The sequence below is a fragment of the Quercus robur genome, chromosome 9 (assembly GCF_932294415.1).
Source record: "Quercus robur chromosome 9, dhQueRobu3.1, whole genome shotgun sequence".
In the NCBI taxonomy this organism is placed as follows: Eukaryota; Viridiplantae; Streptophyta; class Magnoliopsida; order Fagales; family Fagaceae; genus Quercus; species Quercus robur.
Genome location: NC_065542.1, coordinates 26,643,022 through 26,670,686, shown reverse-complemented (window position 1 = coordinate 26,670,686; position 27,665 = coordinate 26,643,022). Strand labels below are relative to the sequence as shown.

The following is a 27,665-nucleotide window of genomic DNA, read 5'->3' as shown; positions in this document are numbered from 1 at the left end:
AAAAATCCCCATTTCTCGTACTTTATCACCAATCAAATAAATAATCCACCAAAAATAATATAGAATTTAGTAATGCTATGTCTACAATATTTTCTTAACAAATCTTAATTAATTAGGTGATAAATTGTTATGGGTTTTTTCATCTCCAAAAAAAAAAAAAAAAAAAAAAAAAAAATGTTATTGGTTTTAATTTAAGCCCACTAATAAAACCATTTTTTCACCCACAAGTAATAACTTGCTACCTAGAATTTGTTGTGAAATTATTGCGGATGGAACATTACTTTATAAAATTTTCTCCTCACCAACCAAGTAGATACAAATGACTAAAAACAAAATAAAATTTTCTTTCACCTTCTCGCATTTTCTCCTTAACTAAATAATTGAGATCAAGGAAGATGACTCCATGGCCATGGTAAAGGTGAAGCTTGATTTTATGTGCCTTTTAAGTCCATAGACTATAGCCCAAATAACTTGATTATTTGAGAGTATATATGACTGTGTCTTGTAAGTTTGAGTGTGATTTTAATTTTCTATGTTGACTGTAAAATTGTTTTTCTAGTTGAGTTTGTTTGACCTCCCTATAAATTTTTCATGACAATCAGAAAAAAGTTTTAAAAACTCAAGTGTCACGTAAAATCAAATTTCACATTTACCATGGCCATGGAGTCATCTTCCTTGGTTGGGGAGAAAATCTATGTAAGTGAAAGAATATATATATATATATATATATATATATAATCATTTGTTCTAATTGGTTGTTGAGAAGAAAATTTTTGTTTTTGTTTTGGTGGCTTGTATTTTTTTTGGTTGGTAAAAGAAACTGAGGAAAAAAAAAAACTATTTAGTTTCTTTTTCTAAAAATTAAATTTATATATGTTCTTATTAAAAATTATTTTTTCAAAAAAATGATTTTATTGTATTAAAATAATTTTAAAAATTTTATACTATTTTAATATCGTTTTAAAATCAATGATAACTCTATAAATTGTTTTTAGAGTGGTCATTAAAACACTTCAATGATACAAAATTTAATAAAGAGATAACTTAAATATATTAATGTCACAAAAAAAATGCAAATATATAAAGCATTACAATTTCCTTCTACTAACAAAGAGAAAAGGAAAAAAAGGATTGATAGGAGATAAAGTAGAGGCTGAGAATGTTGAGTTGAAAGTAATAAAGTGAGAGAGTATGAAATGATAATAGAGAAGAAAAAAATGGAGAGAGAGAGAGAGAGAGAGAGAGAGAGAGATGATACTTGTTACAATTGAGTCAAGTTACTAAAGAGAGAAAAATTGATGTGACTGCAAAGCTAAAGATAGCATATTTGCCGGCTTCGTCAAGGAGAACTCATGACTACGGTATTTCTCTTGTTACCCATTTTTTTTAGGAAAAATGAAATTAACGATTATTTTTATGTAATGGGTGGAACGAGTTACAAATTTGAATGATTATGTATTTTTATTTTTTATTTTTTGTTTTTGAATAGGATTTTTGTTGAATTAATTTGTTCACTTGTTGTTTGGCCTAGTCTTGTTTTTGTTTGAGTTAATAATTGTTGTTATTTAAGCCATTTTCTTAGGGGTTAAGGATTATGTTTAGGCCCTTAGGGGTTAAGGATTATGTTTAGGCCCTTAGGGGTTAGAATTATTTTTGGAGTAATGCTACGTCTACAATATTTTCACAACAAATATTATGTGACAAGCTGTTATTGGTTATCAAAAAAGTGATGTTAGCTTACCACATATGATTTGTTGTAAACTTATTTGTGAAAATATTGTGAACATGCATTACTATTATTTTTGTTGAACTCGAATTCTTATGATTATCAAGTTAGAGTGTTTAATATTTTTTTAGGGTTGTCAAAATAGGTTAGTTTAGTGTGTGTGTGTAATGTTTTTGCAGGAAGACCCTAACTTGAACGAAAAATACTTACATAGTCCCAGAGTAGTGCTCCAAGCTCTCACATTGGGGGTGGGCTCCATGGAGGGACCCACGTGTGGGGCCCACCCCCTTATGTGAGAGCCCGGAGCACTATTTTGACATAACAAACTTTGATTTTGATCAGATTGTGAGTCATAACCTTAGTGTCACAATCTTGGTAGCTGGTTATCATTTCAAATGTTCCACTACTCACCTAAGCCATTAAACTTTATGTCCTTTCTAATGATAGATTATTTATTAGGGTTTGTCATTTTCCCCCTTTCAAACAAGGGCTTAAGGATTGCGATCTAGAGTATTGCCCCTGATGCAATAGCTTTAGATGGTTGAGATTAAGAGTTAAAAAAAAAAAAAAAAAAAAAAAAAAAAAAAAAAAAAAAAAAAAACTTTCAATCTCAACCATTAAATAAAGTAAAGTAAAAAATATTTAAAAAGTGAGTGTGGTAAAATATTTTGTGAGAGAAAAAGTGGGTAATTGCATCCAATGCATTGGATCCAAATCCGTCTTTTAAGAACCCAATTCTGCAAACTTGATCATGGATTGTAATGTTTAGGCGAAAACACTATTTTGGTTTCTATATTTTGGAGTCCTAATCAATTTAGTCCCTACATTCTGGTAACAGTAAATTTAGTCCTTGTTATTTTCAATTTGCAATCAATTTGGTCTCTACCGTCAATTATTAACAGAAAATGCATACGTGACTAACGGATTTCATAGTTGGTCCCTAGATTAATCACCTGTTGTATTTGAATTGCTATACCATTCTCAATGGTGCCACGTTTTTAACGATTACTGAGACCCGAGAGCGGCACGAGATATTCTTAATTGCTTTGAGAGATTGGGGGTTGGTTTTGGTTGAAAATTGAAATATGTCCTGGCCCTGAATGTAATTCAAGATCTAAAGGGCACTTTCGTTGCTTTAAGCCCAATGGGTGGCCAGTTAGTTTCAAAATTTCTAGATTGGATGAGTTGTGGAATTGGACATGTGTGAATAGCCTAGGGGATTTAGTACTGTTTTTGGGCATTTATTGTACCTTTTTTTGCCAATGATGTTCGTCTTCTCCCTACAAGGGGGGTTGTATAGTTTTTACCGGAGCCAACTTTGGAATCATCGTATGTGACGGGTCAATATCATGTTTAAGATCTAAAGTTTTAATTTTTAGAAAACCTAGGGCCTATTTGGTAGAGTATTTTAGCAACATATTTTCAGTTTTTAAACAATATTACACACATTTTCACACACTTTTGGTAGGGTATTTCAAACACTCATTTTTAATTTTTAAATAACATTACACATATTTCTACACACTTTTTCACCCACACCTATTTCAAAAAATTACAAACAACACTACTTAAACTTCTTTACCAAATGAGCTTCACCCACAAGTATTTCAAAAAAATACAAACAACATTACTCAAATTCTTCTACCAAACAGGCTCTTAACTTTTAGATTTTCTTTTCGCTGATTTTTTTTATTTTTATGTTTTGAGAAGAGAGAGACATAAAAGGATAGCAAAAATACAAATTTACTCTTACTTTTAACAGAGATGGGTAACGGGAGACAAACAGAACTTACCCCAGGTGGGTAAAGTGTCAATTTTTAAACCACAGGTAGGCAAAATGTTTTTCGAGTAAACCACGAGTGGGCAACATGTAATTTCCCTTTTTTTTTTTGAGAGAGAATTTCAACCTATGGCGTCCGCTCCTGATAATAGCTCTTTATTATCAGACCAAGACACCAATCAGTTTTGGTGTAGGCGAAGATTGAACCCCAGATCTCTTATACAATCATCAGAGATTTTACCAGTTGAGCTAACTGGAACCCACTGTAATTTCCCCTTTTTAAATCATACATTTCTAAAATATATAATGGTTTTTCATTTTTTAAAATTTAATTGGATTTAGACTGTTCAATTTTTGTATCTAATAATTTACTTGCCACAAAAGTTAAAAAATTAGATAGACTTGTGGTGCAAAATTAGATTCTAATTGAAATTGAATTTAGAATCTCTTTCTCAAAAAAAAAAAAAAAAAAAAAAAATTAGAATCTAATTGGATTTGGACTTTTTGATTTTTACACTTAATAACTCACTTGGTATAGAAATTTAAAATTAAATGAGACATATGACCTACAATTAAGATTCAATTAAAATCTAATTGAATTTTCTCTGAGTTCTGATTTTTAGGGGCCATTTAATAATGTTGTTCTAGTAATTTTATTTGTATTTTTAAAAAATACATATAAATAAAATATATATCAAAATACGTATAATATTATTTAAAAATTAAAAATATATATTTAAATACATATACCAGACACTCGTCACCAAGTTGTCGCACAACTCATCATGCGGCGCAAAAATTATGAACTTTTTCGTGGCCAGAAAAACCAAAAGACACGACAATTTTGGGTTTGATGATATCCCACGTCATAGCCTTGGCGTCACAGCCTTCGCGTCATAGCCTTCGCGTCAAACCTTGGTAGCAGGTTTTGATTAAGCTTTTGGGCCCTTTTTTGTACATCTCTTCTTTTAAGGACCCTGTCCTGCAAACAATTAATAAACAGTTTTGAAAAATTTTATGGGAAATTAAAAAAGTAAGTGATTTTTTTTAATTTTTTATTATAAAATAATTAAAATAAATGATTAATGAATGTTTAAAGTGCACCAATTAACTTTTTTATTTTTATTTTTATTTTTTTTTAAAAAGTGCATCTATTAACTAGACACAATTAATTAAACTATAATTCAACTAATTGATCATAGAAGAATTATTTCCATCTTCAAAAAAAAAAAAAAAAAAAAAAAAAAAAAAAACCCAAGGACTTGGACCTATAAATTCAAGGTTCAAAGTACAACTTAAATCACGTGCTGGATGTGTCAACGGTCCAAACCGACATCTAATATTGCCATGTGAACAAAAACAACTGGTCAGTGTGGCACATGCACATCACAGTATTGGATTGGATCCTTCATTTCGTTGCACATGGTTAAATACAACGGATCCAGACTCCAGAACATATATGGAAAGTACAACTGTACTATGCGTCTAGGTCTAAGCTTTTCTCTTGTTCACACAAGTGGACATATATTGTGCATTCAATTCGACTCTATCAAACATACTCAATTTGTATTCAGCCACAAAAAAAAAAAAAAAAAACTCAATTTGATGGATCCAATATGCACACATGTGACATTTTTAAAATATAAATTCAATAACAAGTTATTAAGAGGTGTAATATTACTTAAAATTATACATGAGATTCTTCACATGCTTTATATGTTTTTAGCATGCATGCTAATTTTCATGTCAATTGGATGTTATTTACTGTTTAGTCTATAAATTCATCTTTTATGCATTATTTTAAACTATAAAGACTTGAATTTTAATAATTGATTGATGACATGATAATTGACCTTTAATAACCTTGAAATGTTGCAAGTATAGAAAATATACAAAGATAATATAATATAATGGTTTATTTGTCAAAATTTACATTTAATTAAAAAAATATTAAGTGGTGTAACATTACTTAAATGTGTAAATATATATATATATATATATATATATATATATATAGAGAGAGAGAGAGAGAGAGAGAGAGAGAGAGAGAGAGAGAGAGAGAGAGAGAGAGAGAGAGAGAGAGAGAGAGAGAGAGAGAGAGAGAGTTGGGTTCAAATTATACTTGGTGTAACTCTAAGCAATGTTACACCAATCAATATTTTTTAACTGTATGTGAATTTTGATAAATAGACCGTTAGATTATATTATTTTTGTATATTCTCCATACTTGCAAAATTTCATTATTTTAAACTATAAAGACTTGAATTTTAATAATTGATTGATGACATGATAATTGACCTTTAATAACCTTGAAATGTCGCAAGCATAGAAAATATACAAAGATAATGTAATATAATTGTTTATTTGTCAAAATTTACATTTAATTAAAAAAATCATTAAGTGGTGTAACATTACTTAAATGTGTAAATATATATAGAGAGAGAGAGAGTTGGGTTCAAATTATACCTGATGTAATTCTAAGCAATGTTACACCGATCAATATTTTTTAACTGTATGTGAATTTTGATAAATCGACCGTTAGATTATATTATTTTTGTATATTCTCCATACTTGCAAAATTTCAAGGTGATAAAGGATCAATCGAATGGTAAATAACATCCGATTGGTATAAAAATTGGCATGCATGTATAGAACATATAGAACATATAATCCAACGGTGAAATTTTCAAAATATAAATTTATTAACTAGTTATTGGGTTGTGTAATATTACTTAGAATTACACCAAGTTTAATTTGAACTCAACCCATATATATATATATGGGGACATTAAGATTATTTATTTATTTATTTAAATTTGAGGTCGGTTGTACATTTTTTCCCCACTTATAAGAAAGTCCAAAAAATTAGAGCCCTGTTAGCAATACTACAAATTTTATTACATAGGTCTCATAAATTGAAAAGAAGCATGTTTAGAATTTTGACAAATTTATCTTTGGATTACATTGTTATCGAATAAGAGATTTGGGATTCGATCGATCTCCACCTATACTGAAAACTAATTGGTGTCTTAGTCTAATGATAAAAAGCTCTCATTAGAAATTGATGTCATAGGTTGAAATTATCTATTAAAAAAGAAGGTCTTATAAGTTGATATGTTACCAATCACAAGAAGTAATTTGACTCTTTTTTTTTTTCTTTTGTTGAAGTGTCACCTCATTACCACATCAAATTGTAAGATTTTTTGTAGTAACTATAGCATTTTTACCCAAAAAAATGAATTAATATAAATCTAACCCAATTATCATTAACTGAATGAAAAAAAGCTAAAATTACTACAAATTTTACTACAAAAAATCTTACAAACTAATGTGACAATAATATGATTGGTATAACTTAAACAATATAATAAATGAATATTTGAATAACTTTCTTTTTATAAGTGACATATTAGTTTGTAAAACCTTTATAGTAATATTTGTAGTATCACCAGCTCACTCTACACTAGGTGGTGAATGAGTCATACTAAATAGTAAGAATTAATAATATTTTTAAATAAAAAATATTATAATATAAAAAATAAATTCAATATCATTTAAATAAAAAACTGGCCCTTAAAAATTTTCACTTTAAGCCTCAAATTGTCTTGGGCCGGGAATTAGACTAAAGTATACTATTGGCTTTAAAATTTAGGCTTTCATTTTGGTCATTTTTTTAAAATTCCATTTTTATATAGGCCATGAAGGACCAAATCAAAAAGTGAATTAAACATGAATGGTCGAAATAAAAATATTGGGCCAATACGAAAAGTACATAATTTGTTTCTCAAAAAAAAGAAAGAAAGTACATAATCAAACAAAAAATGGTCAAAATGAAAATTTTAAAATATAAAAGAGCCAAAATGAAAACAATCCCAAACTTTATTAAGGGCTAAAAATGTACTTTAATTATCTTATTACTACTCTCTCCTCCCAAGTTTCTCTAGCTGACTATTAGTATTGTTTTTGTTTTCAATTTTGTTGCTATATATATATATATATTGTGGGCTAGAAAGTTCATGGCCCAGGCCCGCTCTATATATCAAGGCCCAGGACCTGATATGAGGAAACCTATTGTCAAGGATAAGCTTAAGGCACGGATATGATAAGTAAAAAGATTGCCCCTACTGTAGTGGAGGACTCTGTGCCTGACAAGCCCCTATTCTTGACCAAGCAATTCAATCTTTACGTCTACTCCCAACCACTTGAGATATGGGCTGATAGGACAAGTCCTCTGCTCCGAAGGTAAAACTTACACGTGGACCCTAAAGAGAGGGAAAAATACGAGTATAAAAGGGAACGAAAGCCAAGAGACAGGGGGGGGGGCCAAAAAGAGAGCCTCCCATCCCACCTCCAGGAGAAATACTTCAGGGGTGAAAACACCTTAATGATGTATGCAGACCACAAAAAACCCACTGCCGGGTAACCGGGGAAAGACCTTAATGCTCCTCGGACCAAGTCCGAGGAGTCCAATCCCTCAAGCTACGAAGCTGTAGGGCTTGGATGTCCAGGCTGAACCCCTTTTTTACATGAGTCCCCCTAAAAACCAGGACCAGACCGTCGCCCAGTGATCAAAGGCAGGCCTTTTAAGCCCACTCTCTACAAATCATATTGTGAGGGATCTTTTTTGTACAAGCCCAACGTCATTCTTGGGCCGTTAAATAATCGTGTCCCTACACACACACACACACACATATATATATATATATATATATATATATATATATGGTAGATAGTGAAGAAGGGGTTCAAACTTCAAACCATATATATGGGACATTACAAAAAATGTGATTACCATTAGTTCATCACTTGAACTTGCTGACATAGTATTATTTTAAAGCCAAAATGGACTATTGGTTGTTAAAGATTACGTGTAGTCCCTAAAATTTTAAAAATAAACGCTATTGATCCCTTAGTTTAATTGCGTTAATTTTATAATGTTTTTGGCTAATGGATCATTGAAGTGGTATTTTTCTTAAATAACATGTTTATTGAGTTTTTATTAAAAATAAATTAAATAATGAAAAATCACTCACGTACCCATTTGCACATTTATATAAAAGTTTCAAATGCTTATTTTTTTTAAAAAAAAAACAGATATAGAAATTTAACCAATTATCAATATGATGTATATCATACCACATTTACACAGCGCCTTGAAGCAAGTCAGGGTGCTCCTTTAACGAAATCTGTCCTTTCTCAGTTGTGCATTGTTGAGTATCTCCCATCAGTGACGCAGTTCTCTCAATTTTCCATTCTTTTTTCCTACTTTAGATCGATAGCCGTACTTTGATTGGTCTTCCTAGCTCCTCTGTCTCTTATGCTTCTATAATTATAATTATTAATTACATGCATCACTACGAACTGTACACAGTATACCTCACAGCCTTTGCAAACCCCGGTCTGTATTTTGATCCATTAAGCACAGTTTGTAGCAGTTTTTGCCAGTGGCGTTTCCCGTTGCTTGGTCTTTGTGGCTTGCGTTTACTACTCTAATGACTAGTTTGGATGAAAGGGTCAGGAAAAAGGAGAAATAGAGTAAAATTGACCAAAAATCGAATCACATTGCTAATATTAATACTTTCCAGTTTCCAGTGGTTTTCTTGTTTCTTCAACCTTGCGTGAGTGATTTATTTTTAATAAAACCTCAATTGTTATGTCGTTAATAAAATATCATTTTTTAAACCAGTGGCTGGGTTAGAAATAATTTCTAGAGGGTTCCAAGTTAATGCATATCAATAGTTTTTAATTTCACCTTAAAAAAACATGTTTTTAAAGTGATTTTTTTTTTTTTTTTTTTTTTTTTTGAGAAACCTGCATCTGAATTAAATTACTGAAATCAGCCAAAATGGGCTAAAATACATCACTGACTTGTGGTGGAACATCTTCCATCAACATAGAGAACTCATCAATATGTCTCACAAGTTTAGCTAAAGAATGAGCTATTGAGTTACCCGATCTACGGGTGTGAGAAAAGGAAATACAATTGCATGAATGTAAATAGTGCTTAATTGAGGAAATTAAATGGCCAAAAGAAGAAAAGGATTCCTCCTCTTTTCTCAAGGCTGAGATGACCACCTCTGAATCTCCATCGACAATAAAAGAGGGTAGGTTGAGGACCATTGCTAGTGTGATGGCTCGGACTGCTGCTAGTGCTTCCACTTCATTAGATGAGGATGGGAGCTGAATTTTTTCTGCTAAGGAGGCAATTACCTTCCCTTGAGAGTCACGGACAACCACTCCCATTCCAGCTTCTTCCTTGTCCTTAAGTACCGCTCCATCAAAATTGATCTTAAGGTGTGGTGAAGGAGGAGGCTCCCACTTAAATGGCTATAAAAACATGATTTATTATTTATTTTAGGACTAAGGTTTTGCTTGTTATTATTGTTTTATAAGAAAACTTCATCAAGTGAATTTTGCATAATTCAAGACATGTATTTTCTTTCCCTAACTCATTTTGTAGTTATCACTTATATTATATTAATCGCTTAATATTTTTTAAATATTTTAAATCATGGTTTTTCTTTTAAATAAATTGAAGTTTACACATTAAAGTATGATAATAGTTTTAATAAAAATAAAATGTACATAAATTAATTTTGGAAGCTAGATTAAATATTAAATGCTAATTTTATTTGTCTTATAATATAAAACGTAATACAAAATAAATATAATAATAGCAATACTAAATGAATAAATTTTTTTGTTCATGGATGGCAAAATAGAACACGTCCTACACAATAGGCTAACACTAATAACAGCAATAGATGATAGGACGTGTTCAATGCAATAATAACAGCAATAGATGATATTTATGATGTATATGGCACTTTGGATGAACTGGAGTGCTTCACAAATGCTGTTGAGAGGTTTGTAACATCAATGAGGCTATGTTCCGAATGCCTTAAAGCTATCTCTCACATATAGACTTAATGTTAACGGTACTCCTTGTGATTCTAGATGGGATATCAACGCAGTGGATGGGCTCCCAGAATATATGAAGATGTGTTTCTTTGCTCTACACAATTCAGTTAATGAATTGGCTTTTGATATCCTTAAGGAACAAGGATTCAACATCATTCGTTACCTTAAAAAAGTGGTATGGACTTGATTTCTAAATTCATCAATATTGATCCTTAACATTTTTCTCTTCAACTCATTGTGTGTTATACTAATTCAAATTCATTGTCTCACTATAATTTTTTTTAGTGGGCTGATTTATGAAGAGCTTATTTGTTGGAGGCAAAGTGGTACCACAACGGATATACTCCGAGCCTTCAAGAATACATTGAGAATGCATGGATATCAATATCACATAAGAGTTATGTATCACATAGGAGTTATCTCAATTCCTATGGGAAGGTTGGTTCACCGTGATGTTACATTATACTAAAATATTACATTATTGTAACTTTACATTTATGTAATTTTAATACAAAAATACAACATTAAATTATTTAAAAATGTGATGAGATTAAAATAATATGATATATTTTGAAATTTTAAATTATAAATAAAGTGAAAATATTGATACAACGACATGTATCACAAACCCAATGCTCAGGTCTTCTTCAATCAAAGTCTTCGCAAGTTCTTTATTTGTGTGCATATTTGGCCCACATGTGGGCAGAAGCAGAACAGCCTGGTCAATATCAGTATAATATTAAATGTCACATCCTTAAAAAAAAAGTACGCTTCTCGCTTCTGCTCATCGCGGAAACTACCCTATTGTCCTTATATATTGTTAATGACTACTCTACACCTGACGATCTATACTGCGAAAAAATTGCACCATTCACATGAACTTTATATCAGTCCAGAGGTGGTGGTGGCTTTCATGGGTTGTGATCCACTGTAGTACTGTACATGAAAGCTAGCTAGTTGTTGAAACTCTTTCACAGTGTGTACACACTACACACTGAAAGAAACACCGCTCCTCTGGGATGCCATGATATTCGGAATTATTATTATTATTTTTTTTTGAGAAACCAGTAAAATATCAATTGAGTGCACAATTTGATTCAGTGTGTCTATCTCTTGGTTCGCCATGCACCTACCTATTTGGCTATTCCTATCCTTCGAAATGGAAATCTTTACTTGTGGACATAATTTTTTGGCGTGACCTTGACGTTTTTGGCTATGAACAGTGGAAGGAAAAAAAATTTTATATGAAAGTGATAAATAGTGACTACATAGCTTGTTAATCAAAATTGTTTAAGACAAAAAATTGTGGTACTTTTTATTTTTTATTATTTTAAGTTTGACTTATTTTTAGTACTTTCTAAATTAGATATGTCATTTTGTTTTAAATATACAATGCTAGTTGTAGTGTGTTTTAATCTCCACATTTTATTTAGTTAGTGTGCGTTTGGGTTGCACTTAAAAATTAAAATTATTTTACTATTTAGCTTATTTTTGTTACTATTCATGACCCCACTGCACTTTTTGGCACTATTCATGGGCTCCACTGTACTATTTTAACTTATTTTACTATTCAGTTTATTTTTATTATTATTCATGAGTCTCACTGTACTTTTTAGTAATAGTACTTTCAGTAAAAAGTTTTTAGTTTCAACAAAATAAGCGAATCCCCAATAGACTCTTAGCGAGCGATATGACAATTTTTCATTAAAATAAAAGGAGATTCTAATTAAAAAAATACTGGAGGTAAGCCGAACCATTTTTATTTTTATTTTATTTTTTATTGATAAAAATTGTGGGACTAATCTCCTAGAATAACTAAATTATTATGTGAGACCCACTTCTTCAAATTTGTAAACATTATATAGTAAAATTTATAGTATTATTAGTATTTTTTTTTTCTAAATATTCATGGTTGTGATATTATATGAGAGAGGGGATCAGTATTTATTGTACTAAAATATCTTATATTTTTTCAACAACCTCTCATTGAAAATTATTGGATAGTCCCAAACATTGATGAGTCTGGTTAATGTATGCCCTTAGGGCACACATTAATAATTTATTTTTGAAAATTTGTTATGGAGAATTGAAAAAACTGTTAAAAAAGTTTGCAATTTTTTTTATTTTTTCACAAAATATTTCATAAAATGGTTTGCTAATGTATACTCTAAAAGCACACGTTAGTAAAACCCATTATTAATTAGTTAGCAGTGTGATTTCATACTTTTGTACGCTGGTCCTATAGAAACCAAGTAGGATAAATTATACTATTCAACAAAATGAGATTGTACTTTTATTTCTTTTCTGTTTAAACATATACACTCATTATTGTTTTTTTTTTTTTTTGTCGTTATTTGATATTTTCTTAACTTTTTCTTTTTCCGAGAATCAATAGTTTCTTTTTGATAAGCGAAAAAGGGGCTCAAGCGTGTGGTCATTAACCCGGCCCACTTGAACCCATAGAACTCATGGTATGGGGTACTCCTGGGTGCGTTAAGGCTATCCACGTCGTTGGACATCATTTTCGCAAAGTGCACGACTTGAACCAGGCAACTCTTAGACCCGTAAGTGTGACCCAGTTCGAGACTCTTACCAACCCACCACGCCCCAAGGTAGAATCAATATTTTCCTAATATATATATTTTGGAGAATCAATATTTTCCTAACTAAACAAACATACAACACAACTAATAATTTTACCAATGATAAGATATGAAGATCTTTACATTGGTAAATATATATATATATAACTAGTCGCTAACCTGTGCGATGCACGTGACAGTTTTTAAAAAACATATATATTTACTTTGCTTAGAGAAATAATCACCTGAAACAAATAAGAATTCACCACTACTTACTATGGCTCAAAACATACTATGTAAGTATAATTTTATTATAAATGTAATCAAACATTAAAGGAAACTAAACAATTGTATATCAATTATTGCAAAATATCTAGATGAACAAAAAATATATAATAAATGAATGCTTAGGCAAATATTCCATTTGATATTTTTTGTTTATTCATCTTTTGACTTATTTAAAAAATATATTCCTTATACTTTGTAATCTAGAATAGTAGATGATACTCATATTCTACATGAGCACAATATAAAGGAAGAAACTCATAACAAACTTTAGGGATAATAATTTAATGATTTAACTATTTTTAGAGATAATTTTATAACTAAATTCATACAAATAAGTTATAAACAATCCCTCTCTCGAAAACTTTAAAAACTACTATTCAAGCATAAGTAAATAAATATACAACAACTACCAAAATAGCTTTCACATAAATATTTTGAAATTCCCAAGGTCTTTATACACAAAGGCAAAACAAATCTCCAGTGTACAACTCCTAATCTCCACTTGAAAATATTATCTATAAAATAAGAGAATTCATATCTAAAAATAATTCATTTAGAAGGAAATAAAACGAATCAATATAAATTTTTACTGTTAATGGAGGCTTGCAATTAGTATGCACTTCCCTCCCTTTACCACTCATCTGAAACAATGGGAAGAATACTTTACACAAATCCATGAACTGCTTATACTCAGGAGATAAAGCAATTATGAAAGATACCATTTATTTCAACACACACACACCAAAAAAAAAAAAAAAAAGGAAAAATCATAATGAATCAAAAAGCAAATAATATGGATGGCTTAGGGATGATGATCCAATATATTTTGAAAATATTGAACATCAATGCAAGAACCTATACGTGACTTTCATTAAACATTACATTTATCATGAATTCTATCCAACACATGCTAGAAACTTTTAATTCAAAAACTTTTCACAACTAAAGAAAATCAAATATGACTACAAACAATGTGAAAAAAAAATTTAAAACTTTATTAGCAAAATATATTAAAAAAAAAAAACATAGACCAAATACAATAGAAACTGATAAGGAACTTCATTAGCACAACTTTCCAATCAAAGCACGAAAGCGTATGAAAATAAAGAAAATGCTAAATGTACTAATTTTACAACAAAAGGCTTAGACAACTAACTTCAATGAACAATTGAAGGAGTGACATTTCATAACTTTGTACAAATGAGTCATTATATCCACTACAATGACAACTTCAAATTCTAAAGCATCATCCAAGATGTTGGTTTTGTGAATGTAGTAGTATACAAAATATGAATGAGTCTAATTCATGGGCAACTAAAAAGGCCTAATAGATGCGACTAATGAGGGAAACATGAAAAGAAAAAACGTCAGCTCAAATTTAATTTGCCTTAGTCAAATGAGTTTGATGTTGTTCTAGACAGAGAGACTTTCAAAGGACGTTACAAACCCCAAGAAATTGCACATTGGAGATGGGGAATTTTAAAAAAAATAATGTATGAGATAGGTGGAACATTTTGAACAATGAATTTCATGATTTTATCTTCTCATATACTTGGTTCAGCCACAAAAATATTGCTTTACATGCATAGGAGGGGATGCAGTGTTTACCTTCATTGGTAAAGGAACAATGTTAGCATCGAAGCACCCAAATCTGGAAAGACAAATAAGACTCTAGTAGAAAAAGAATTTATTGGAACAATCACAATCCTTAAAAGAAGCAATATAGAAAGAGTTTCTCTATTTCTGTTCCAAAAAAGCAATCTTTAAGCTGCAGAGTCCCACTCCATGGTCAGAAACTCCGTGCATAAACCCACTATAGGATATAACTATCAAACTAATGGTTAAAAAAGCCTATCAAACTAATGATTAAATAGAGACAAATAGAAACGCATATCATTAGTTAATATAAAGACATAATACATAAGCTAAGACATAGGCAGCAGGAACATTAAAAAATCTTATCAGATTAATATGAAATTAAAGTATTCTAAACATAATATACAAAGTTTGAGAAAAATGATTTGGCAATTTTTCTATCATTTGAATCTTAAAATTTTCTCCTATCTTAAAGCCAAAAACAGTTCCAATTATAAGATATCACATTAAGGAATCATGGATGAAAAGAAAAGATACCAAGTGTCAGATTAATTTGAAGATAACTATTATAAAAATAAGAACAAAAAACAAAAAACAAAAGAGTTAGCAGTGAAGTTGGATAGAGAAAATTAAACATCTTAGACTTCTAAAATGATCAAGCAGAGGAGGCATCCAACTCATATTCATTTGTAGGCCCAAAATGTCCTAACTATAAATGAAGCAAGGTGAAGGTGACTGTTGCTACCATTTTGAAATAAAAAAGGTAATAATTTCAGTTGCTCAAGTCTTTGCAAACAATTAAAAGTTATTGTTCTTGAGAAGGTCCATAGATCATATTAGTTTTATTCTGATTTTAAAAGGGGAAGATGAAAGAAAAAAAATTAGAAAAATTCAAAGAAAAGACAAAAGAAAAGACCCAATTTACCTTAATTAGATACAAATCCAACCACAATTCTTCCAGCATTTAGTCTAAATGCATAAGTATAGAGAATTAGGACATTTTGGAAGTAGGTTAACATAGAAACAACTTTGAAATACAAAATAATTTCAACTTAAAAGACATAATGCTATGATGTTAACTATTTTATTTGGTCAAAATTGGCTGGGTAACAGCATTTACTGTAGCATTTTGTGCTACATTAGGGCCAAGGCTAGTCCAATAATTTTCTTAACAAATTTGTGAAGGACATAATAGCTCACACTCATGATTCTCGTATTTGAATTCAGTTAGCTGTTCAACTCAAAGTTTGTTGATTTGGGTAAAAGTGATTTAGAGTAATTAATAATATGTACAATTCTCCTACTACATAGCTAATTTGTCTTTAGTTGTGCATGCTTAAATATCTAAAGCATTTAAAGAATGTAGATGTCAGTGGTACTGAACTCTTAACTTCCAAGGATTTGTTCACAAATGATGGAAATATTATACCTGAGCACTTATTATCTCTAACTAATGCATAAATCATTATGAAAATTGTAATTCTCATGCCTATAGTGGTTCTTTTTTAAGAGAACCATCTATAGCTCACAATATCAATGGAATAAGAATAACAAATTCTAAAAAAATATAAATTATGCAGTAAACAAAGAAGGCACCAAATTACCAATCAAAGTGAGTATTGACTTTGCAATGCCCCAATTTATACTAACTTCCCTTTGCCCTACACTTCCTCATTTATTGGCCAACAATCTCTTCTTTTTTTTCTTTTTCTTTTTATATCAATTAACACATATCAGAACCAAAAAAAAAAAAAAAAAAAAAAAAACAACAACAACAACAAAATTGAACTTTATGTGATATCCCAGAACATTAATAGTGAAACTAAAACAAATCCAAATGTGGGGCCCGGCCCAAAAATGATGGGCTATTCCAAACGCAGGCCCAGCCGAGGAGCGTCCTGGCCGAAGAGAAGCCTCATATGAAGCGTTACTCAATCCCAATAGCGCCAAGGAAACCTGTCCGAGGAGTAACTCCTCCTCGGACATCATGAAGCCCAGACGAGGAACTTTCCCCAGCCATTTCAGCTCATCTTCACAACATATAAAAAGAATTAAATCCAAAATATCTCATGGAAGGCTACCACCACATTAATTGCGCCCCAACCACCCTCTTGGCCGCATTAATGAGGAAAAGACACCTGAACAGTACCGCCTTGGCCTCTGCAACTCACGAAAGGACTGATGAGGGCGTCTGATGGGACAGGTGCTCAAGTGGATGCTTAGATGATCAACAGGTGTAAGGTTGAGATGAAAAGAAGAGAACTATATAATGTAGTGGAGTCCCTCAAAGAAGGGGACGGGAGAACTGTATCAGGAACAAAAAGAAATAAAATCATACTTGAGAAATTTCCATTCTTGTGTTTTTATTTTCTTTTTGCAAACAATAATGTCCATGCATTAGACCGAACAAGTTCACTGAGGCTAAGTTCTTTGACCCATCCTCTACAAATATTTATTATGGGTTGCGCTTTGGGCCAAGGCCTAATCAACATAAGTTGGGCCAGGAAAATCGTGCAACTACACCAAATATTTGATTAATAGTGAAACTAAAACAAACCCAAATATTTAATTAGACTGTAAAAAGGGGAAATTCAATACAGATCAAACCAAAAAAAAATCCATCTTTGTTTCTCATAAAAGACCTTAAAACACAACAAATTTTTCCAACATACTCAAAATATATCTTTACCTGCACATCACAGGGTCCAATTGTATCCTTATGGCCTGCAGAATCTTGATGACTAATGCCTCCCTAAAATCGAAAAAACCCAATTTTAATTTCTTTACAATTAAACCTAATAATAATCAAGTAATTGAATAGCTTTGTGACAAAGTGTCCCTATAACATGTATGTGATAGTCAAAAAACCTGTAAAACAGAATATATATCAGAATATACTCAAATTATCATACACAATGAGTCAAGATTAATGAACGCACATAATATCAAAAACAACAATGAGTGCGGAACCTCTGTGTGGATGATCTAGAAATCCACCAAGAGGAATCACTGCAATCCATATCAATCAAAGGAAATTGAAATTTGAAAAAGATCAAAATGAAAAATTTTCATACATTAAAAATAGTCAAACATTAGAAGAATCCAAATTCTTCAAGTCAATCCTGAAAATCAAACTTTAAGGAGTGAGGCCTTATTGAAACACCAACCAAACTTTAAGGAGTGAGAGGACTATGGTTGGAGAGGGAGTTGAGGGCGACCTTGGAGGTAGAATGCTCGACATGTTCGGTGGAATCAGAAATTTCAAAGTGAATGGGAGCAAGAGAAATAGAACCAGAAAAGAGTCGAGCTTTTTTTTTCTTCAAAGATATTGTGTCGCTCGCATGGTATTCATATAACTCTAACATTGAATTCTGCAAAATACAATTAGAATCTACCAAGATTTTTCTCTACAAATGTTTGGCTGCCCCAACCTTATCATGTGAAGAATTGGAACAGAAGAAAAAAAATGGGAAGAATTGGAGTTTGATTTTCAAATTAAACTCAGATTTAAGTAATTAAGATTTGAAATTATATATCAACAAATAATACACATTGCTTCTGTACTGTTTTTGCAGAAAATAAACCGAACAATAAGGAGGAAAAAATGGAGTGAAACGGAACAAACAATATGGAGAATCACCTTCACCTTTGACTAACTTGAAAGCCCATCCTTCAAGACTTGTAGTGTCCAATCTTCTAAATCTTGGTTGCTTCAATAGATTTTCTTTTGAAATAGAGCAATGTGAGTATTATCGACAACTATAATAAAACACATTGTAGACAATTCATTAAATAATGAAAACGACATCAAACAGTGATATAGATGTGTATATTACAAATTAACAATTGAAACTGAATTTAACTCCAACTATCGAACGAAATTGGTTTATTAAATAGAGAAATAAACAAACTTTAATACAATCAATCACCCCACTAAAAATCTGGTGTAGTACTCTCAAATTTTATTGGTTTAAATAGATCATTGGGTTTTTTTTTTTTTTTTTGTTGTTGTTGTTGTGTGGTATTCAAAAAAAAAAAAAAAAATTTAAAAATTAAAATGAGACACACATGTTCAGCAATCTTGAACAACCATACTAACCAACCCAAACCTTCAAAACAGAAATAAAGTCACCACAAAATGCAAAATAGCAGTAGCCCCAACATAACATTCCACAGTCTAGCATATAAAAAACCGAAAGATTATATTACCCATTAAACTTGTTTACTGTTTCATAATGTACAAAACTAACTTATGTTTACAATGCCCGTATAATAAATTATAGAAAGGGAAAACCAATGTAAGATAAATACAACAAAAAATACCATACATCAAACCAAAACAAACCCAGAATCAAAACCAAATTAAAGAATCCCAGGAAAATAAAAATCCAATAAAAATTGCATTAAAAAAAATTCAATACCAGGATTTTAATGATTCTTCTGTGGTATAAGACGTAGAAACTCTACAAAAAACAAAAAATCAATTAAGAGGAAAGAGAAAGAGGAAAAGAAGCACACCACAAAGCAACGATCGGGTTTTCTGAAGGACGGCTCAATCGGCTAGGTCGGACTAATGGACGGGCTAGGAGGCGATTGTGGAGGCCACTTTCGCCTTCAACGGTGGCGATGTCAACAACCCTGGTTTAGATTAAGCCCGCTTCTTTATTGTTGTTAGATTCAGAGAAAGGCGAGAGATAAAGACCGATGATGGTTCTCGGTTGTGGAGAGAAAATTGATAGTGAAGATGGGCAGAGAATCGGGTTTAGATTCAGAGAAAGGCTAGAGATAAAGACTGATGGTTGTTCTGGGTTGTGGAGAGAAAATTGACAGTGAAGATGGCAAAGAATCGGGTTTGAGAGAGGAGAATTTTTTTTTTTTTTTTTTTTTTTTTTTTTTTTTATATTATTGGGTTTTAGTGAAAAAAAAAATTTTAATAATACATTGCGGTGCCAGCAAAAACTTCGATTTTATATATATATATATATATATATGGGTCATTCCACCATACCCCCTCTTTTTTTTGGGGGGTATGGTACCCACCTAAATCTAAACCGTTAAAAGAATAAAAATTTGATCCGGACCATTCATTTAATTTGGAGTAATTTAGAGTAAATACTTGCTACCGGTCAAACAAGTTATATATATAAGTAAAAAATCTAAAACAACCCAGTATTTACTGTGCGCTTCTCCTTCTCAGAAACAAATTTCTCTCTGCGCTTCTCCCTCTCAGAAACAAATTTCTCTCTGTCACGCTTCGGACTCTATCTCGCTTCCGATTCGGTTTATCTAAAGAACCCAGAATTCGGCGTCTTCTTCTCTTACTAATCAACCACAAGTGTGCGCTTCTCCTTCTCATAAACAAATTTCTCTCTGTCACGCCTCGGACTCTGTCACGCTTCGAACTCTATCACGCTTCCGTTTCGGTTTATGTAAAGAACCCAGAATTCGGCTTCTTCTTCTCTTACTAATCAACCACAAGAACCCAGGGCAACTAAACAAAACCCAAAGAAGAAACAGTATCGGCCGGCGACGATATTTGAAATAGGTTTGTCTTTCTCTTTCTGTTTCTCACAGACGAAGTTGATTTTACTACTAATATACAGATTATTAAAGTTTCTTTGACTATCAACGCATGATTTGTCTTTAGTTTTATTCATTGTAAGTAATCCCTAATGCTATTAATTGATTTGGGTTTTTATTTTTATTATTTTGATAGGAGATTTGGGTGGTGTTTGTTAAAAGTTGATTTGGAATTTCCTCCGATTTGAGAAAAAAAATTTCAATACCATGATTGCTGTTTTCTTTCAACTGTTTAGGTCCCCAAGTAAAATTTCAAATACAGTATTGCTATTAATTAGATCTTTTCTCTTCATGTTCCCCATATTAATTTCCCTGTTATGCTCACTTTCTTGGTACTGGTCCTTATATCAGTGAGTCTTGGAATTTAGCACACGAGTCCAGAAGTTTCATTGTACGATGAAGTTATTTATGTAGTCACTGTTCTGGAAATAAATTGGCATTGAAGGTGAAGGTAAGGCCCCGCCTCAATTCTTCTAAATGAATCTACATTTTTCTACCTGAACTCCCATTTCATACTTTTTCTTCGTATAAATTTTGGAATGGTCATTGTTTACAAAATAAATTTGCTGCACAAATGAATTCAAAAGCTTTCTCACGACTTTATTCTATGGAAGCAGTGTTTTTAGAACCCAAGGAAAATTACACTTCTGAGATCAAATATATGTTGATGTACTATGATTTTTCCCTTTTAAGAATTGTACTCAATCTCAACTGATTAACAAGTGCATGAAAAAAAAAAGCTTCATTTTGTTTTGTCCAACCAATGAATTTTCCATTGATTAGACTATTTACTCCTTGGTGGTTGGTAAAAGTGTCATGTATGCTTTGTAGATTTGGTGATCAAGAGTTTATTTTTAGAAGTCAATTACACAATTTGCCTTAATGTTTTCTTCACTCAAAATATTTTCAAAAAATCTCTTAAGATAATCACGTTAAAAATGTTTAGTTGAAGTTTATCTTAATTTCTCAACAGATTTCCTTAGTGTATGTAATTATTTATTTATCTTATTAATTGATGCTTAATGTCATGGCTCGGTTCATCCAAGTGAAACAGTGCTAGCACTTACAGTGCATAAGGCTAGAATATGGCTCAGCTCACTAAATGTTTTTTTGGTTAATGAGTTCTTAGACTTCATTTTCTGCAATAGGAAATTTTAGACTTTTGTCATAGTTATTTAATCTTTCTTAGTAGATTGCCTTAGTGTATGTAATTATTTATTTATCTCTTAAAATGATGCCTAATGTCATGGCTCAGTACATCCAAGTGAAACAGAGTTGGCACTTACAGTGCATCAAGCTAGAGTAAGGCTTTGCTCACTAAATGTTTTTTTGATTAATGAGTTCTTAGACTTTACTTTTTGGCTATGATGATAGAGTTGGGGGTGGTGAATGTCATTGCAGTTCTGGTAGCATGGTGTGAAAGAGATTTAGGGTGGTATATCATAATAGGTTGTTGCATCTTCATCATAATCACAAGGTGAACATGTGTTCACCCAAATCAATAGCTGATGTGTTTTTGTCATTATCACAAGATGAAGATAGCCTTAGTGTGGTATATTTATCTTAGTTTTAAAATTGATTCTATTATCCATTATAACATTTGTATATGCCTTCTAATTTTTTATGATATAAGTTTTATGTTAAGTTGTGCGGTAGTCACTCCACAAGTATAAGTATTTGTGGGGTGTGGAGGATAAAGGATAGGGTTTAAGTTTCCAAGAGGAAACTTCACACACATATGCACTTAGATTAGGCTATAATAGAATTTTTATATTGTATAAAAAAATAAAAAAATAAAAAACATTGATCATCTATGTTGTCGAGGACAAAGTTTGCAAGGAAAAAGTTTGCAATTCCCACAGCTTTCAATTGTGATTTTTTTTTTTTTTCAAATGTATGTTATGGCTTACCTTGTTTTTATTTCATGTTATATTGAGATAGGAGTATGGGGATAGTGGAAAAGATTGAAGACCAGGGTGCTGCCCAAGTTCCCCCCCCCCCCCCCCCCCCCCCGGAAAAGACCAGTTGGACCATTTTTAATTTATTAGTAAGATTCATTTTCATTATATATCCATTTATAATATATTTCCTATTGTTATATTTAAAATAATTTAAATTTGGATTTTCAGTAAAAAGCAAATAGAATTGATGAAAGCTAAAGGCATCGTCACTAAGATAAGCACAACTGTAAGTTGAATAATACTTATAGTATTTAGGTTATTGTTATTGTTTAGTTGACATGACATATTCATGAAGATCTTTATTGAGTATGAATATCTATTACAGGTTAAGACGGAGATTAGAGAAAAGTGGATGAATCTTGATGAAGATTCTAAATTAGAGTACAAGAAGGAAGCACGTGAGAATTCTGAAAAATATGCTAATTTGTCACATAATAATCCTCGCAAATAACGTAAAGTAAGTATTTACCTATGAAACTTTTAGCATTCAGGACTATGTATTAAATTTCATAATGAAACCCTTTTTATTCATTATATAATGCAGGGTTCATTATATACTCGGTGTGCCCCTAATCGTGTTCATTTGATGGCTTTAAATTTAAATGAAAGACAAAGATTTGTTATTCGAGAAATGGGATTTGGTAGTATGTTGGATTTAAGGTCTATACAATTGGATAGAGATTTTTGCAAATGGTTAGTTGATCATTTTGACCACAATTCTTGTGCATTGGATATTTGTGGAAGGAGGTTACCAATATCCACTGAAGATATAGAATTTATTCTAGGAATAAAATCAAGTGGGGTAGATGTGTCTATTGTTGCAAGTGCTGAAGAGATAAATCATATATGCCAACAACATGGATTAAATGTGGTAGGGGATATACCAATTAACCTCTTAGAGGGTAAGCTGAAGGAGATGAAAACATCTGGAAAAGAATTTGTTGGTTGTTTTTTGCTGTTTCTATTGGGTACTTTATTATGTCCCACTCCAAAACCTTATATCAAACGGTCCTTTATCTCAATTCTCCTTAATATTGATGAGTTCAAAAACTTGAATTGGGCGAAGTTGGTGTTGGATTTTCTTATTCGAGGTGTGCGCAAATATAAAGAAAAGAATAGTGTTGGCGTTAATGGTTGCTTGCTATTTTTAATGGTAAGTTGTAGAAAATAGTTACTTTCAAGAATATGATTTTGTTTTTCAAATTTCTATGACTCTTTTGACTAAATTTCTATGACCCTTTTATACATATTGCAGTTGTTTTATTTTGAGCATGTCAATGTTGAAACAAATCTTGAACATGTGTCCAAACGACTTCGACCACGTGTTTGTTATTGGGGGAAAAAAGAAGTTAACCAAAGGATGCTTCAATTACAGTCAATTGGAAGTTTTGACAGTCCTAAGGTAATAATTGACTTTTTTTAATGTTTGACTTTTTATAAATAAGTTAAATATGTTTTATATATGAATTATTATCCCCATGTCGTTGACACTTTTGTTTTGTTTTTTTTTTTTTTTTTTTTTTTTTTTTTTTTTTTTATATCATAGTTGGTTGTAACACAAATGGATGGTGGACACGCGACAGAAAGTATTCCACTAGAGAAACAAGATATTAATGAATCTCATGCTATGCCATCTCAACATGAAGACAAGCGAAATATGGTATCTTTTTTTGACCAATAAATCTTATGAATTTGATGATAATTTGGTGCTAGACATTTGTTGATGATTGTACCTATAAATTAATCCACAGGATTCTGTTGAAGCAATTTGTAGAATTGAGCAATCAATAACAAGTCTTAGAGATGAAATGCTAGTCATGCAGAAAACCGTGACAAACATTGCAAACAATCTGGACACATTTAAGAATGACATTCTTTTGGAGTTAAAGAAAACAGCAAGGGAACATAGTGGACATTCCAATGACCTCAACTTAAATGATATTGTAGATGTTAAAAAAGAAATGAAGTCTGCATCTCCAAATATAATCCAAGACACAATGGATCAAGATGATACAGTATGTGCTAAAAACGAATCTAAGATAGAGTCTACATCTCCAGTTCAAGACAAAATGGATCAAGATGATACAGGGCACATTAAAAAAGTATCTAAGATGGTGTCAATGGAGGAAGACTGCAATGTTCCCATTGCTGGGCTAACTCAATCTAATCAAAAACCTGGCAGTAAAACACCCTTATCTCATAATGTGGTAAGTGAATTAGTATTTGTTATTTATTTATTTTAAATGTGTTTAGGATGTTTAGTAGCAACATGAGTTTTTTTTTTTTTTTTTTTTTTTTTTTTTTTTTTTTTTTTTTTTTTATTGCACAGGATGTGGATATGCTGCAGTTAACTTTCCCTCATAATGTTCAACTTAAAGCATCACGTGTTACACCTTCTAGCAAGCCTAAAGTCACCAGATCACAAAAACGTAGCCCAATTGTCACATCACAAGTTGAAGTTCCAAAAGTCGAAAAGAGGAAAGAAATCAAAGATTCATTGCAGGTAAGTCCATGAATGTGTACATTGATATATAAGGGTGCGAATACAACATATTGTTATATGCTAATTTGATTATACTATATTCTTTTAGGAATCTAGACTGGGTGATGGCGAGGATATGAATGAGTTCAAACCATTTACTGAAATGGAGAAGATCATATGTAACTACATTTTTAATAAAAATTTTGAAGAGAGGTTTGTCCTTTTTGAAGTTGGTATTAAAAATAATGAATTTATTGAATAAGCTCTAACATAAGAATTTGTCAATGAATAATGTTTAGTGAAGTTCTTGTTTCCATGAAATATGAATATGGTGATCGTGCAGCTTTCAATACCTTGCTCCCTAAGCAATGGATAAGCAATCAGGTTAGTGTATGAAATTTAAATACACTAATAAATATTTGTGCTGTTTATTTATACAATAATTATAACAATTATGTTGTATTTTAGATTATTAATTTGTTCGTTTGCAAGATGAGGATGGAAGAGAACAGATATAGAGACATGTTTGTGTGGTATTTGCCAATGCATTTTGCTGTAAGTTTTCGTAATATTTTGGTTTGTGTGCTTATAGTGTTTAATTAATACACAAGTTATTTATCTTGAATATATGTTTTGGATTGTGCTTGTAGTGTTTAATTAATACCTTACTTTTTTGAAATTTTTATATATTTTTGTAGCAAAAAATGCTCGAAGAAGATGGCAATCCCACACTAGAATGGTTTAAAAAGACATATAGGGACGATGACAAGTATATGTCAAATTTGGTGAAGTGTGAACGGGTAATTTTACTTAGCGCACGCACACACACATGTATACTACATTGACACATGCTAATACATTGTTCATTTGTACCTGTAGATTTTTATCCCTATGAATGACAATAATAGTCATTGGTACTTATGTGTCATTGATTTTGAAAAAAGATTTATATATATACTGGACTCTTTGCAAAGCACAACTAGTGAAGTCATTCGAACAAAAAATGTTAAAACTGTGGTATTGTTTCTTACTCTTTCTACTCAATAATGATTGTTTTTAATGTAATTTTGTTAGGTATTGTACTAAAAATAACTGATGTTAAAATCCAACTTTGCAATAGGTTACAGGCCTTGATAAGTTGTTGAGTTTTTTGGAGAAAGACAAGTATATTGATAGTATTACCACATTTAAATTGAAATCACCCGTCTCGAATCCTCAACAAAATAATGGGTAGGTACCAAATTGTACTAGTACATATGGATAACTATTCTATGCATTTTTCAAATTGCAGAATTTTAACAGTTTTCATTTTTCAGGTATGATTGCAGGATGTATGTTATAAAACACATGTTTACAAATACTTCCAGCAGGCATTTACCCCTTTTGGTAAAAAATTATTTGAATTAAATACAAATTTTCACATAATTTGTTTAAACTACTTAATTACATGTCTAATTATTTGTAGGAGAGCTGGTCGGAACGTTTACGGTACAAGTTGGCAGCAAGTCTAGTGCTTTCAAAGAATAATGATCAACGTTCAAGAATTGTTGAAATTGCTGGAAACATTCCACTACAGGAATATTTTCGGTCACTCAAAGATTAGTATAACGGTCACTCAAAGATTAGTATAAAAGAATGAATAGGATACTATTTATGAGTTAGTGATTTAGTGAATTGATTTTTTTTTTTAATGAATGGGAGATTGAATTTTTATCTTTCATACAGCAATTTAGTAAATTGTTTTTTATTTTTCTAATGAATGTGAGGCTGAATTTTTATTTTTTGCACATACGTTTGTGTTGTGTGCACAAACAGTTTTGATTTCAGCTGCTTGGTTTAAAGAGCTTCTGACATCTCCCCACTCTCTTCATCTGAAGCATTGAACAGATTTTTGGTTTGTGTAAAGGTCATATCATAGTAATTGATGTTTTTGAGTTTCTTTTTAGACCCATCTTGAGTTTTGGCTACTTTAGTGTTTTTTAGAGGTACTTGAGAAGGTTTATGGCCTTTTTACCAGACTAGCAAATATGTGTCTTCCTTGTAGAATATTGAGTACAATGTGATAAATTATAGTTTTTAGTTTTAATGCGGTAAAGCAAGTACTCTTAACTATTTTGGCAATCTCTTTTGGCTTAGAAGCAAAATATATATTATATTGAAGATTGTGTCTTGAATAATAAGTGCTGGAGTTGCACTTCATCTTCAGGTATATTTTATTAAAGATTGTGTCTTGAGTAATAAGTGTAAGTGATTTGGTTGTATTTTATGCAGATTAGTGTTTGGATCTTGGTGGGAAATCTGTTACCTGTTGGCTATATACAGTATGTTTCAGACCATGCTAGTGATTTAAATTCCTAATCAACATTTTTATGTGGTATCTAATTTTCTGAATGTGCTGGAATTAGTTGCTAGCTATGGTTGGATAAGAATTTGATCATGGAGATGAAATTTGTGGAGCAGTTGTCAATGTCAGAGCTAGGCAGGAAAAAATATCTCTATGGCTGAAGAATGCTACAAATATAAAGCCTAGGCAACTAGCATGTTTTGTTCACATGTAAATATAATATTTCAACACTAGAGGAATTACATGTTTTTTTCACATGTTTTGTATAATCACATTATTAAGTGAATGTAATCACATTATTAAATTTAATCCATTTTGTATATAACACTAGAGGAATTATTATACTTAATATTTATACTGCAATATAAGCATTATATAAAGCCTCAGTTGTAAAGCTTGAATATT

At 31.2% G+C, this 27,665-nt stretch overlaps 1 protein-coding gene and 1 pseudogene across 6 annotated transcripts; both read left to right on the top strand.

Annotated features, from left to right (window-relative positions):
* Nucleotides 1-654: 654 nt before the first annotated feature.
* Nucleotides 655-22,885, top strand: LOC126700896 (terpene synthase 10-like; annotated as a pseudogene).
* On the top strand, nucleotides 20,082-27,665 carry LOC126700159 (uncharacterized). 6 transcript variants are annotated; one of them, XR_007647056.1, is made up of 19 exons: nucleotides 20,082-20,438; nucleotides 20,825-20,924; nucleotides 22,603-22,660; nucleotides 22,760-22,891; nucleotides 22,979-23,587; nucleotides 23,690-23,836; nucleotides 23,981-24,094; nucleotides 24,186-24,641; nucleotides 24,764-24,937; nucleotides 25,026-25,129; nucleotides 25,216-25,300; nucleotides 25,385-25,471; nucleotides 25,615-25,716; nucleotides 25,796-25,933; nucleotides 26,037-26,146; nucleotides 26,233-26,302; nucleotides 26,382-26,573; nucleotides 27,188-27,237; nucleotides 27,322-27,665. XR_007647056.1 is itself a non-coding variant. In XM_050398175.1 (15 exons), exons 1-15 carry the CDS (start codon nucleotides 22,973-22,975, stop codon nucleotides 27,348-27,350), a joined length of 2,304 nt encoding a protein of 767 aa, XP_050254132.1. In that variant the 5' UTR covers nucleotides 22,969-22,972; the 3' UTR covers nucleotides 27,351-27,665. The 6 variants fall into 6 exon arrangements, 1 of the variants encoding a protein (XP_050254132.1); XR_007647057.1 differs by lacking the exons at nucleotides 20,082-20,438; nucleotides 20,825-20,924 and adding an exon at nucleotides 22,505-22,520; XR_007647055.1 differs by lacking the exons at nucleotides 20,082-20,438; nucleotides 20,825-20,924; nucleotides 22,603-22,660; nucleotides 22,760-22,891 and having other exon boundaries at nucleotides 22,969-23,587; nucleotides 25,409-25,471.